The sequence below is a fragment of the Xiphophorus maculatus genome, chromosome 3 (genome assembly GCF_002775205.1).
Source record: "Xiphophorus maculatus strain JP 163 A chromosome 3, X_maculatus-5.0-male, whole genome shotgun sequence".
In the NCBI taxonomy this organism is placed as follows: domain Eukaryota; kingdom Metazoa; phylum Chordata; class Actinopteri; order Cyprinodontiformes; family Poeciliidae; genus Xiphophorus; species Xiphophorus maculatus.
Window position 1 is genome coordinate 13,978,345 of NC_036445.1, and position 12,785 is coordinate 13,991,129.

Below are 12,785 nucleotides of genomic sequence, written 5' to 3' on the forward strand. Positions count from 1 at the left end.
TCTGAACCCTCACCATTAACCAACAATTCTTGACAGAAGAATCCAGCCAGAACGGTGAGGTTCGCAGAAGTAAATGAAAGAGAAGTAACATCAACAGAATGGATCCAGAAGAACATGAACATCTTCAATGGACAGTAAGAGAGTTCATTGATACAGTGGCTCAACTCTGCTCCATCTAAAGCTGATTTGAGTTAGCCAGAAACTGTACCATTGCCCTGTGGGACTGTTCTCCTTGTCTCCCTTTCATGGACTTGTTAGAGTTGATTCAAGGAAGCAGTATGGCACTGTCAATCAGCTTTTGCTTTGATAATAGGCGAACCACTAACACCTAAGCCAGACATCCCTGCTTTCCGTTCTCAGTCTTCCTCCACAGCTCTTTCCACATCCATCCCCTGTAAATGGGCATCCAACCCTGGTATGCAGGCAACAAACTTTTCTCTGCCCGAGTCTCCCAGTGCTCTGCCCGAAGCCAACGTTCCCGAATCAGAGCAGGCGGCTAGCCTCACCAAGCCAGCAGCTAACACCCACGAGCCGGTAGCTAACATTCCTGTGCTGTCGACCGGTCGTCCAGAGCCATCTGCCGGCGCTCCGGACAGTCTTTGTGGGTCCCTCTGGTGTCTTCTTCATCGCCTTCGAGGGGCTCGTCTCCTGCGTTGCCACCACCCAAACCTTCCCCAAAGGGTCCGCCTCCTATACCGCCATCCACCAGACTTATATGGCAGGTCCCACTCTGACCGTATTGTTTATTTTGACTGAGTTTATTTTGTTTCTTTCTGTTCATTTTGGACTCTGGCCGTCCACACACCCTGTTTGGGTTGTTTTATTCTTTTTCTCATTTTTTTTGGGTGGGGAGGAGGGTAAGGTACTGTGAGGATTTGGTTTTCTGTGTGTTAATTAGTCCCTGTGTTGTCCTCTGCTACCCCTTGACTGTTTCCAGCTGCCCCTCATTTTCCCTGATTACCCTCTGTGTATTTATTCCTGTGTCTGTGTTTTCCTGCCGGATTCTTGTTATGTTTTTTTCATAAGTCATGTGTCCCGTTCCAGTTCTGTGTGTCTCCAGTGCCACCAGTGTTTGAGTTATTTGCCTCACTGCTCACCTATGCTGCCAGGACTATCATTATGGCACCTCAACCTGGGTCCCACCGCATCTGAATCCTAACCAGAACTCCTTGACAAGTCCCATAACATTACCCAGGGGGAGACATGATAAGAAAATATTGCTGGTCAGTGAGGTGCGATTGTGGCAGTACCCAGATACATGTTCAAATACAATATTAAACATATAATTTTACTGCTTTTCCTCATGTTAAACATGTTAAGGCTTTAGCTCATAATTATGGTGCCAAAAAAGGCCCATACTTATGAACTGACTCAATTAATATAGTACTTTTCTAGTCATATCATTTACTTCAGACACAGGCCCACTCAGTTATACACGTGCCTTGCCCACAGGCACATCAATATACGACAGTAGGAAGCTGAAATTTAACTCAGCTTTCAATTTTGCAAGGTAACTACTAAACAGACACCCACATCACTATTGTGGTTTCGTTGTTTGAAAATTCACTATTTGGCCACTTTATAATGTACACATTCCTAGTTCTTGGTTGGACCCAACAAGGTGTTTGTAACATCAATCAGAGCTTTTGGTCTATTTCCACACTGGTCTTTTTTTGTTGCAGCTAATTTCTTTGAAGATTCCGTGTGTTTTGCATTTCTATGTGGATTTACTTCTTCCAGTACTTTCATTATAGCAAATGTTTACTTGGGATAAAAGAATCCCAAGTCCAAACCTTGTCTATATAAAAAGGTAAAACGTATTGTTGACTTGAATGAGTTGGACGAATTTGCATAAAGTCAAACTTATAATTTTGATTTCAATCTATAATATTACAATACTTGTCATGTGGATTTCAATAGCAGCTGGTTTGATATTAACTGGTGGCCTGCTAAACCAAAGTACTGCACAGTCATACTGCACAGAGTGATTGGTCAAAACAAAGGAAACATCGCAAGAATGTCTTCCTGTTGCAAAACAAACTGATAGCATGAAAACTGATAGTGGTTACATTGGTTACATATTTAAGAATCTTAATTTTTTCAATAAATCACTATCTGGAAGTGGTAAGAACGTCATTTCACCTAAAAACCATCTATGACTAGCTGCCTCTCGTAATATTTCTGACAGATGATTCAAAAGAATAATTATCTGTTCAATAGTCAAGGAGCCTTCACTGAGAGCTTCGGATATTTCAGAAAACAGCAGGTACAGGTTTTATCATTGTGGTTGATCTTAACAGGTTTTGTTAAGATCAACAAACGCTTGTTGCTTTTGTTAAGATCAACTGCAATGATCTCTAAGCAAACTTACTGCAGAAGACCCCCCTGCAGAAAATTTTGACAAGCCAGTGAAAAAATTAGACGAGATTAAAGTTAAACAACTTAAATATCACATTCCATGTTTGGAGGAGGAATGTTTGTGCACAGAAGCCTGACAACACCATCCTAAAAGTGAATTTTGCAGGAAGGAGCATCATGGCGAGGACCGTCAAACACTTATTTTACTTAAATATAATTAAGCCTCGAATTTATTTCACTCACAATCCTGGCAGGCTGGATTCGAGGCAATTTCATTCAACCAATTTTGTTTCTGAGAAGCAATGAGACAGGCATCTCTCAAAGAGTAACAGCAATGTGGAATAATTATCATTTTTTAATAATATAAACTCTTATTTTATTGACATGGTAAGAAAAAATTATAGTTTAAAAAAATGACCTACACCCCAGGGGGAAAAAAATTGTAAGCATTTATTGGTCATTCTTGCTATATATTTGCTGACCAGTTCTTTTGTTTCCATTGGTACTTTTGATGATGTACACACACTAACACACACATGATGTATGTATATCTAACCTAAGTCACAAAAGTAGCATCAGAAATCAGAATATTTTAGATGCTGTGTTTTTCTTGTGTGTATTCATTTAATGATGATGTTGTTCTACCCTGACTGTTAGGTTCATTTTGTGACATACGCGGAAGATTACAAAATGAAACAATCTTGCACACAATCTTTCCAACAGTGTGTGTGCATTTAGTATGTGTTTTTTTGTGCACAGTGTGTTTGGGGAAAAAAAAACAGACTGTGGACCTTGAAGAAAAGCCTGCATTGATACAGTTGGGTTCATACTGTTTTATTAATCTCAGCAGAATCTTATCACCCTCCTCAATTTAGTTCAAATTATCTCACAAACCGTTTATGTTGTTCATAATTTCTGGGAAAAAGGCTGTGGCATGTTACCATAAAAAAGACACAGTTTTTGGAAAGAACCCACTAATTTCTGTTTATCAACCAGCCAGGTAAGATGACAGCTGACCAGAATCCGGACCCGACGACATCCATCCCAGGGTCCTCAAGTTGTGAGCCGAGTATTTGACAGCAGAGCTACGACATCTCTTTGACCTGCCATTAAGGCTGAAGAAGGTGCTGAAGATTTGGGAGATGTTCTGTATTGTCCCTGTCCCAAAGAAGGGACAGTCCATTTACCTCTCCAACTTCAGGCCTGTGGCACTATCGTCAAATGAAGATCGTTGAGAGACTGGCTCTACAGCACTTCAGACCTGTGATGAATGTCTGCCTGGATCCTTTGTAGGCCGACTTCAGCGTGGACGATTCTACTTCACAGAGCTTTTGCCACCCGGATAAACCACACATCACAGTGAGGATGATGTTTTTCTACTTCTTGTACCATCCTATCTGTGATGCAGGTAGATCAAGACCTGGGGGCCTGGATTACTGATTACCTCATTAACAGGCCGCAGTATGTCAGGCTGCACGTCTCTCTAGCTGATGTTGTGGTGAGCAACAAGGGCACACCCCAGGGAAGTGTGTTATAACAGTTTCTTTTTACACTTTCCATCTCTGACTTTCACTTCAGCTCTGGAACAAACAACCTACAGAAGTTGTCAGATGACTCCTGTATTGTTGGCTGCACTACAGATGACAGGGAAGAGGAAGACAGAGACTTGATTGAGAGCTTCACTGGATGGTGTGAGAGTTATCACCTCCAGCTTGATACAATTTGAGCAGAAGGCCCCACAACCCTGTTTTAAGAAGGGGTGATGAGGTTGAGATGGAGGGTGCCTACAAGTACTTGAGGGAGCAACTTAGCAACAACTTGGACAACACTAAATGCCTCTACAGGAAAGGTCAGAGTAGGCTGTTCTTTCTGAAGCTCAGGTCTTTTAATGTGTGCAATAGGCTGCTGCAGATATTCTACCAGTCTATAATGGCCTGTGTCTTTTTTTTCTATTTTTTTGCTGTGGTGTGCTGGGCAGGTGGTAATGGGTCACACAGCATCAACAAGCTAAGTAAGCTGGAAAGGAAGGCCACTTTGGCTATGGGATTTGAACCGGACAGTGTGAAGGGAGTGACCAAGAAAAGAGTGAGAGGGAAGTTAAAGGCCTTCATGGACAATCCCTCTGATCCATGCTGAGCTTAGGCAGCATAGGAGCTCCTTCAGCCACAGACTCATTCAGCTCCGGGCCTCAGAGCAGAACGGAGGCTCATTTGTGCCATCTGGCTCCACAACATCACATCACCAAAATAATATTCCTGATTATACATTGTTTTATTTTGTAAAAATAAAACAATACATTGTTTTATTTTGTTGCTATTTCTTTTGCTGCTATGCCAACTGTTATGGGGGATTAATAAAGTTATATCCTCAACAATTGAAAATTACCTTGTGCATCAGTTTATGCATAAGGTAAAATTTGTATATATCTTTATATTTGCTTGAACTTTTATCACCTCTGGTCTGTCTGCTTTTTACTGCCTTCCCTGTTTACAAGATGTAAGCAACATTCATGTTAGAAGAGCTTTGCTGTTCTATAGTTATTGATGACAAAATTAAAGCACACCTCAGAGTGTGCTAGTATTGCTAATAGTGTTTTTCTTACTTCCTCCTAAACATACAGTGTTGCCATTGACATCGGTTTTACACAACTATTGTGTTGTAGAAGAGAATTAGCAGATCCGCATTTTTACTGTTTATTTCATGCATAGCTACAATAACACTAAACTCAACTTCAAATTATGGACAATAAATGTTATGAATGCTTGTTGATTAGACTGTCGCACATACACGTGGGTGTGCTGACAATCATGTTCAGGCTGTGCGTCTTTTCACGTCTTCCTGTGGTTTTGAATAGACCCAAGAATTCTAGAGAAAGCAGAACTTAAAGATGTTCTAGCTCACTTGGTAATATTCAAAATAAGTTCCTTGATATAGCTGCCTGCTAATAGTGAAAAAAGTAAGCAGCATTTGCTGTCCCAAGGTTAATCAGTCAGCTGAATTAAGGGAGATAAAGAGTGAGGTAAAAGCAAAAAGAAAATCTAACATCACAGAACTTATTTACTGAGCCCACACTTAAAACAACAGTTTTTTGCCATTGGCAAAGGGATTCAAGTAGTTTTATTTTAACCATTCTATAATCCATTTCAAGCATCAACATACTCAAAAAACAAGGCAGAATGAAAAAAAATGCAGTGTAAGTCACCGGTTATCTAAATTATTATAACAAGTACACAATATACATTTTGAAACACTTGTAGCTACAGGGCTTGAACTTTTGCAGTTTGTTGTGACTTTTCAAACATTGAAAATGAAACATTTTAACCCAGTGGCACTTGATGATTGGTTTCAAGCAGTAGATTCCTCATATGTTTCATTTTGACTCAGAAGTTGGAACATTCAAACTCTAAATGCAGAAAATGAACAAACAGTCCAAGTGAAAAAGTCACATGTTTCTTGCTCAAGTTAATTACAAAAATACAGGAACTATAAAATTAGATTTACTAATATTGTTTTTAAGAAAACTGACTTCTGATTTATATCAATTTGAATGCTGGCCACATCCACATTGAAGGGAGTGCACACACTTATGTAACCACATTCTTTTTCATCACTATTATTTTCCAAATTAAATTTCTTCTTCAATCAAAATGTGAACATCATTAGTCAGCCTAAGTTATTCCAAGAGTTGTAATGATTTTTTTTTATATCTATTATATCCTTCTCCTGAGACCAGGTCTGTGACCAATTTATGATATAGTCCTAACTTTTAATCAAGTGACTATGCCAGCAAAACCAATAATCATAAATCCAAATAAGTAAATAAATCTAAGAACTCTTACAACGATGGCCTTTTATATTTTGATGCTTCCTACAAATGCAGGCGTAGGACCTTCTGCCAGCAGTAACATATTAGGTAAGTGTTACTTGGCTAAATTATGTCCAAGTCATGTCAAGTAATGCTTTTAGTGTGTTGCTTCTGAGGATCGATGAATGTACACCAAATGGTCGTTTTTGAGCCCTTTGTTACTTTAATACTCTGAATGACGTTAGCTACCCAAGCTGCATCTGCGTTTAAAACAAAATAAAACTTGATTTTGATTCAACTGTTTGAATTTATAAAAATGATCCACTTCCTGCTTGTGGTGCTACTGTCCACATGAGACTGAGATAAAACAGGGTAGCTCCATCTGAACCAAAACAATATATATATTCTTGTCAAAGCAAACTTTTACTCTAACCTGACCAGTCACAGCACAATCTACTATAAATCAACAATCTGCTGCATTTAAGAAGGAGCTAAAGGATGTTGGACAGGTTTTGCTTCATGAGTTTATAAAATGCAGCGTCGTTTTAAAAAAAATGCTTGGCTGTTTCCACTTGCAAGATTGTGTAATAGAAAATAAGGAAGGCAGTAAGATGAAGCATGTCAGATCAGAGCATAACTCTTTTCTCCCTGTAATTCTATGATGTTTCATTGGTATTTGTGTCACCAGTTAACTATTACGAACTGATAACTGGCAGCAGTCTTGTTGAAAATGGAGCAGTTACTGAATTACTGGCAGCGGACCTGTTCTGTAGACATTATTATGTATATCAGAACATAATGCTGCTTCACAGTATTTGCATTTTAGATCACAACTACAATCCTAAAACTTTAGTTTGTTTATTCAAAAATACAGTTCACAATTATGAATATACATGTATGTGTGTGTGTGAGTATGTTCAGATAAGACTATTTTGTCAGATGGAAAATAATATGTCTTAAACTTTCTGTTAAGCCCACATTTCTGTATTTTATATATATATACAGTATATATATATTTCTTTTTTAGCATAACATTCTAATCTCAAATGTCTTGTTTTCATGAACTGTAAGCAGAAGGTCTTTAAAATTAAAAGGAATAATATAAAAAAATACAATTGAATTTGCCTTTCATATATTTATTTATACTTTTATTCTTCTCTTGTAGCTGTATTGCAAAATTTCAAACTGTCACAATTTGCTTAAATTTTCGAAACTGATATTTTTATAAGCAATGTATAAAAATGTAATTTTTAACATGTTGACTGACACTAGTTTACCTCAGGTTACAATCTCTTTTATATGAAGATAACTCCATGTACACAGTGCTATATATTGGACAGTAAAATTAGCATTTTTATTGCCATTTAAAAACAAATATTACTGAGGTTTGTTTGTTTTAGTTAACAAAGAGACAGGTGGCAGACTTTAGTTCTTGATTCTTGAAAATCCTTATTGAAAACCCACACAATTTATTACAGTCTACACAGCACATCATGTTGTCAGCTCATTTCATATTTGTGAGATTCTGGATTTTTTTTTATTATTGAAGCCTTGCCAAGTGAAGGTGGAAACGTTCATCTCTTAGCCAAACCGCATTGGTCACATTGCTGAATAAAGTTCCCTTTTCATTAAACTTTGGAGTTTCCATGCATGTGCTGCAAACCAGAGCATCCTTCTCAATCTAGTTGACACATTTAATCCTTCTTATTGAACAGATGCATTTGAAAGCTAAATACAATACTGTAGGATGAAAGCAGATGTTTTTTCTAAGTTGTATAGTCCACATTTCCATAAATATTTTCTACGGTTTCCACTTGTTGGTCCATCTGATTTGCTGATGTCTAAAATGAAAGGAGAAAATGTGATCAAAGTTAATTTTAGATAACTACTGGACATGCCTTGAAGTATTGTGAAGATTTTAAGATCAATTATCATTGTAGATACAATATACCTGCAGATTTAAGTAAACAGGTTCATCAATGACTTTTGCATCTGGAGGCATTTCATTTGATGTTTTACAAAATGGTTCACTAGAAAAAGGAGAAAACAGAGAGTTTCAATTTTAGTTAAATTATTGGGTAAATAATTGTGTTTGAAGTTACTAAGCTAAGAAGACAAAATGTATAAATAATCACAAACATTCTCAAAGATTTTGTTTCTGTAGTTCTCAAATTGTGATTTTATTTAATAAGAAAAGCCAACCAGCACACTATCAATTCCACCTACTGATGGCTCAAAAAGCAAAGTGAAGGATTTGCAATGGCCTAGTCAAAGTCTGAGCCTATTTTCAATGGAGATGTTATAGCATTGCCCTATAGAGGCCATTCTTGCTACATCTAGTAGAGTGATAATTGTCCCAACAGACTCGTGGTCAGCTGTTCCCACAAATCAGCTAACGGACTGTTCATTATTTAGCTCTCACTACTTTTTGAAGCATTTACTTATTTAACTTTGTCCACGGACAATTAAGGGAACTATTACCATCAGTAACGTCACAGAACCTCACTGAGGAAAAATAACAAACAAGCTCTTTATTAAATTCTATCATTTTGAAATATCTTTTTATGTTTATTGAGGTTCTTTAAGGCTAAATTTAAGAAAGTAAAGCTGACAAAACCGAAGCTAAAGAAATCTATAAGATGGCAAATAATTTTCATAGAACAGTATAATGCAAGAAGATTATGTTAAGATTTAAAAAAACAAAAAGCAAGCAGGACCTTTTGCGTGGGGTTGACAATGTCCTTCTGAAGTTTGCATAATATCCAGATTCCCGACGGTTCATCATGTGTGACCTGGGATATTGAAGATAATTACAGAGTAGTGATACACATGATACTCTATTACCAGCTGGGACATAGTATATAGTATATATTATATATACTGTATATGCAAATGTTTATTGTTTAATGGTATCTACTTGTAACATCAGATAAAATTGCTGCTTACCTCTTGTGCATTTTGTAAGCTACTATCCCAGCTGCAGCAATGATGAAAAGTCCGAGAAGTGGCACAAAGATGGTCAGATACAGCTTTTTGTCATCATCATGCACATCAGGCATGGCTCTCGCTGTGAACAACAGTCATTTTCATGAAAGAAGACTAACTGGAGATTTTTACATGTCTGTATTTGTTTCTGAGGAACAAACTGAATAAATAAATAAATAAATAAATAACTGAATAAATAACAAAAATCACTTGTGTCAAACTCAATTGAGGGATCATCTCTGTGACTTAGGGAACCTGTGAAAAAAGTAAAAAACAAAACAAAACATGTTTTTCCAGACATTTGGGGAAATATTGATTTGTGTGACTGATAACTAGAAAGACTCAAATTAATCCAAATCATGACTGTGACACAAAAACCTTTAAAGGTTTAAACTGGTGAAATGAAAAACATACTAACTTAAATTCTGTCCGTCCACCTTAATGTTCACATGGTGTTTGTTGAAACTGTAGCTGTCGTTCCATCCAGAAACCCGCAGGTAGATTGATGGTTCACTTTTCATAATATTGATGATTTGTAGAGAACAGTTTCCATCTCTGGCTTCTCCAATTAGTTTTGTCCTACTCTGGAAGTGTGGATCTATGCAAGAGGTGCTAGGATGAAACGCGAATGCCAGCTTGTCGTCTTTGTCGCTGCAGCTACTGCTCCCTTTTGTTTTCCAGTAAAGTTTAATGTTTGTTTTTTGTTCTGGAGGAATTTCAAAAGTGCAGAATATGATTATATTTGAGCCTTTTGTTGCATTTATGGTCTGATTCAAGTATATCTTCCAGCGAGGGTCATCTGTGTTTTAAAAACAAATGAAAAAATGTTTGTCAGGCAATAAACTTTTTGTATACACACACATACGAACACCCCTACATACATATATACACACACCTTTAGCTTTTGCTATGTCTTGTGATAGCAGTATCCGTATTAGACTGAGATAAAAAAGAATGTGCATCTGCATCTGGTGAAAGAACGCACATATTTTGGTCAAAATAGGAACAAATATTTTAAAAATCCATATTACAACAGAATCTAATTATAAAAGATCAATTGTATCAACTGTATCTTTTGTACAGTAGATAAAGTACTTACAGTGGAAACGGCCCAGATGCTGTTGGGACGGTAGTTTCTCTGGGTCTGTGTTACTTACTAAGCATTGGTGTGGAAACTCTAGTTGTGGGTTTCCTGTTGCACAGTTAGGTAATAGGTGAAAAAAGGAAGGCGACTAGAACTGAAAAATGACACTGTAGCTTCACCACCTAAACTGCCGGAGAACTTTTATTTATGTACTGTGACAAAAATAACATTGCTTTCAACTTCAATAAAAGCTCCCACTGCACTTCTGACAGCTCAGTTTGAAGTTTTACTGGTGCATCCCAAATAATGACAATTTATTTTAAAAGATTTCTATTCTGGTAATCCAGTAATCCAGCACTAGTGGAGCAGGAGATTAACTTGTGACGCTGCTGAAGAGTTCACGACCCCCATTGCTTTAATAGCAGCCTCGGTTTGCGTTGCTGGGTCTCGAGTCTCTCATCTTACTCTGCACAATTCTCCGTTGTTTCTTTATAAGGTTTAGATCAAGCCGGTCTACTGGCCGTGGCAGTACAGTGATCCCAACAAAGATTAAAAAAAGGTATTGATACTTTTGGTAGTTTGGGCATGCGCCAAGTCTTATCCGAAAGTGAAACCACTTAAACGACAGTGAAGATGCTCATGCATCTGTGAGCATCTCTGACGTTCTAGGATTTTGCTAAGGACACATCATATCATGTAAACAGGTTTAATTATATAGCCTTCTTAATGTCATGACCATACAGGAAAGTGTTGGCAATTGTGGGCTTCTTTAACTGCTTTCTGACCGCTCTGGGTGTCTTTTTTTTTACTCTCTGGAGTGGGCCTCAATAACTCACCAAACTCTGTGGTATTTTTCCACTGCGTGTGTTGCAAGACGCAAAATTCCCGTCACTCTCACAGGCAGTGCAAAAGATCCACACGAGTCACAACAGACATGTTTGCTCAGGACTTAGAGCCTAATCTTTTCTGTACCTTGCCCTCCTATGCGATTGATGAGATACAAAAATTTGAGGCACTTTAGTCAAAGAAATATGCCCTTCCCTCTGGAAAATGCAAAACAGAATTTTGGATATATTTTCAGTTTCTCAGCAGTGCATCTGAGATGAAAAACTTAGTGTTCTCAATGTTTATTCACTTGTTTATTTCACATAAATAGCTACAGAAAACAATTAATCTAGTATCACTTCAGGCAACACTTTTGGTTCTGGTCGCTACAATTTTTTTCTTTAACTTGGCTGGCTTCTAATCATCCAAATTGATCCTGGGTCAGACAAAATCCCTTATTCTACCCCGACAGTTTGCAACACTTTAGGGCAGTGGTGTCAAACTCCAGCTGCTGTCCTGCCACTTGTAGCTGTCTCTCTGCTTCAGCTCATCTGGTTCCAATATTAGCTCATGAGCAGAGCTCTGTAGAGCTTCACTGCATGCTAGTGAGGCAGTCTCACCATTTAATTCAAATGTGTAGAACAAGGGACGCAGCTGAAATCTGCAGGACTCCGGCCCTCAAGGGACGCAGTTTGGGAACACTGTTTCAGATCCAAACAGAAACAAAACAAGCTAATTTATTTCCATTAAACACAATATTTACAGACACAAGACAACCACCAAATGGACACAATGGATATTAGGAGATAATACAATACACAAAGAGCACTATAGGGATTTTGCATTGTGAAAATGTAATCTATAATACACATATTTTAAATGTAAGTGTAAAAACCAACATAATTAATAGAAATAAAGGCTTTCAAACATTCATCTATGTGTAGTTAATCTATATATTGTTAGTTTTTAAACTAATCTTTTAAAAACTTTCTATATGATGTATTTTTAACACATTTAACTGATAGTAGTTTACATCTGGTAATAATGTCTTTTATAATGATAAATTCACGTACACAATGCAAAATACTGGAGAGTAAAATGAATGTTTCTCATCGCTGTTTAAAAACAAGTTTTACTAAACCTTCTGTTTGTTTTTGGTTAATGTCAGACTGTGATACAACAGAGAGGCTGAAGGTGGCAGACTTTAGTTCTCAATGCTTGAAAGTCCTATTTGTTACATTCTACAACACAACACATAATATTGTCAGGTGATTTTATATTTGTGAGATGCTGAACTTCCTGTTTTTAAATCTTTCTCAAGTGAAGGTGGATAGGTTCATCTGTTAGCCAAAGTTCATTGCTCACATTGCTGATGTTATGATCCGTCTAGAGGTGGCCAGGTCATAACCACTTGGCCGCAGCAAGTTGGTTGCTTGAGATCCTCTTCAGATCTCAAGCAGCCAACAGAGACAAAGGTTAACATTTTATAATGTTATTTACTTTAAAAAGATGTATTTTTGAATGAAATGTTACAACAGGTAGCAGGCTTCAGAGTGAGCTATAGTGCTGAAAACAACAAAAAGAAGCTATGTGTCAAGAAACGGTGCAGTGAGGCAGACGCAGCAGACCCAGGTAGGATGAATAAATTATTTTAATGATGAATGTCCCAAAAAAGTCCACAAATAACCAGGCAGCACGACTGAGCAGAAGCCAGGGCTCAACGCCGGT

At 37.5% G+C, this 12,785-nt stretch overlaps 1 protein-coding gene across 1 annotated transcript; it reads right to left on the reverse strand.

Moving 5' to 3' along the window:
* Positions 1 to 5,466: 5,466 nt before the first annotated feature.
* On the reverse strand, positions 5,467 to 10,315 carry LOC111608040. Its single transcript, XM_023330329.1, has 8 exons — positions 10,248 to 10,315; positions 10,044 to 10,116; positions 9,567 to 9,947; positions 9,359 to 9,403; positions 9,110 to 9,230; positions 8,881 to 8,955; positions 8,115 to 8,193; positions 5,467 to 8,004 (listed from the first exon to the last, which is right to left on the reverse strand). The coding sequence occupies exons 2-8, from the start codon at positions 10,114 to 10,116 to the stop codon at positions 7,930 to 7,932; spliced, it is 849 nt and encodes a 282-aa protein (XP_023186097.1). The 5' UTR covers positions 10,248 to 10,315; the 3' UTR covers positions 5,467 to 7,929.
* Positions 10,316 to 12,785: the final 2,470 nt, after the last annotated feature.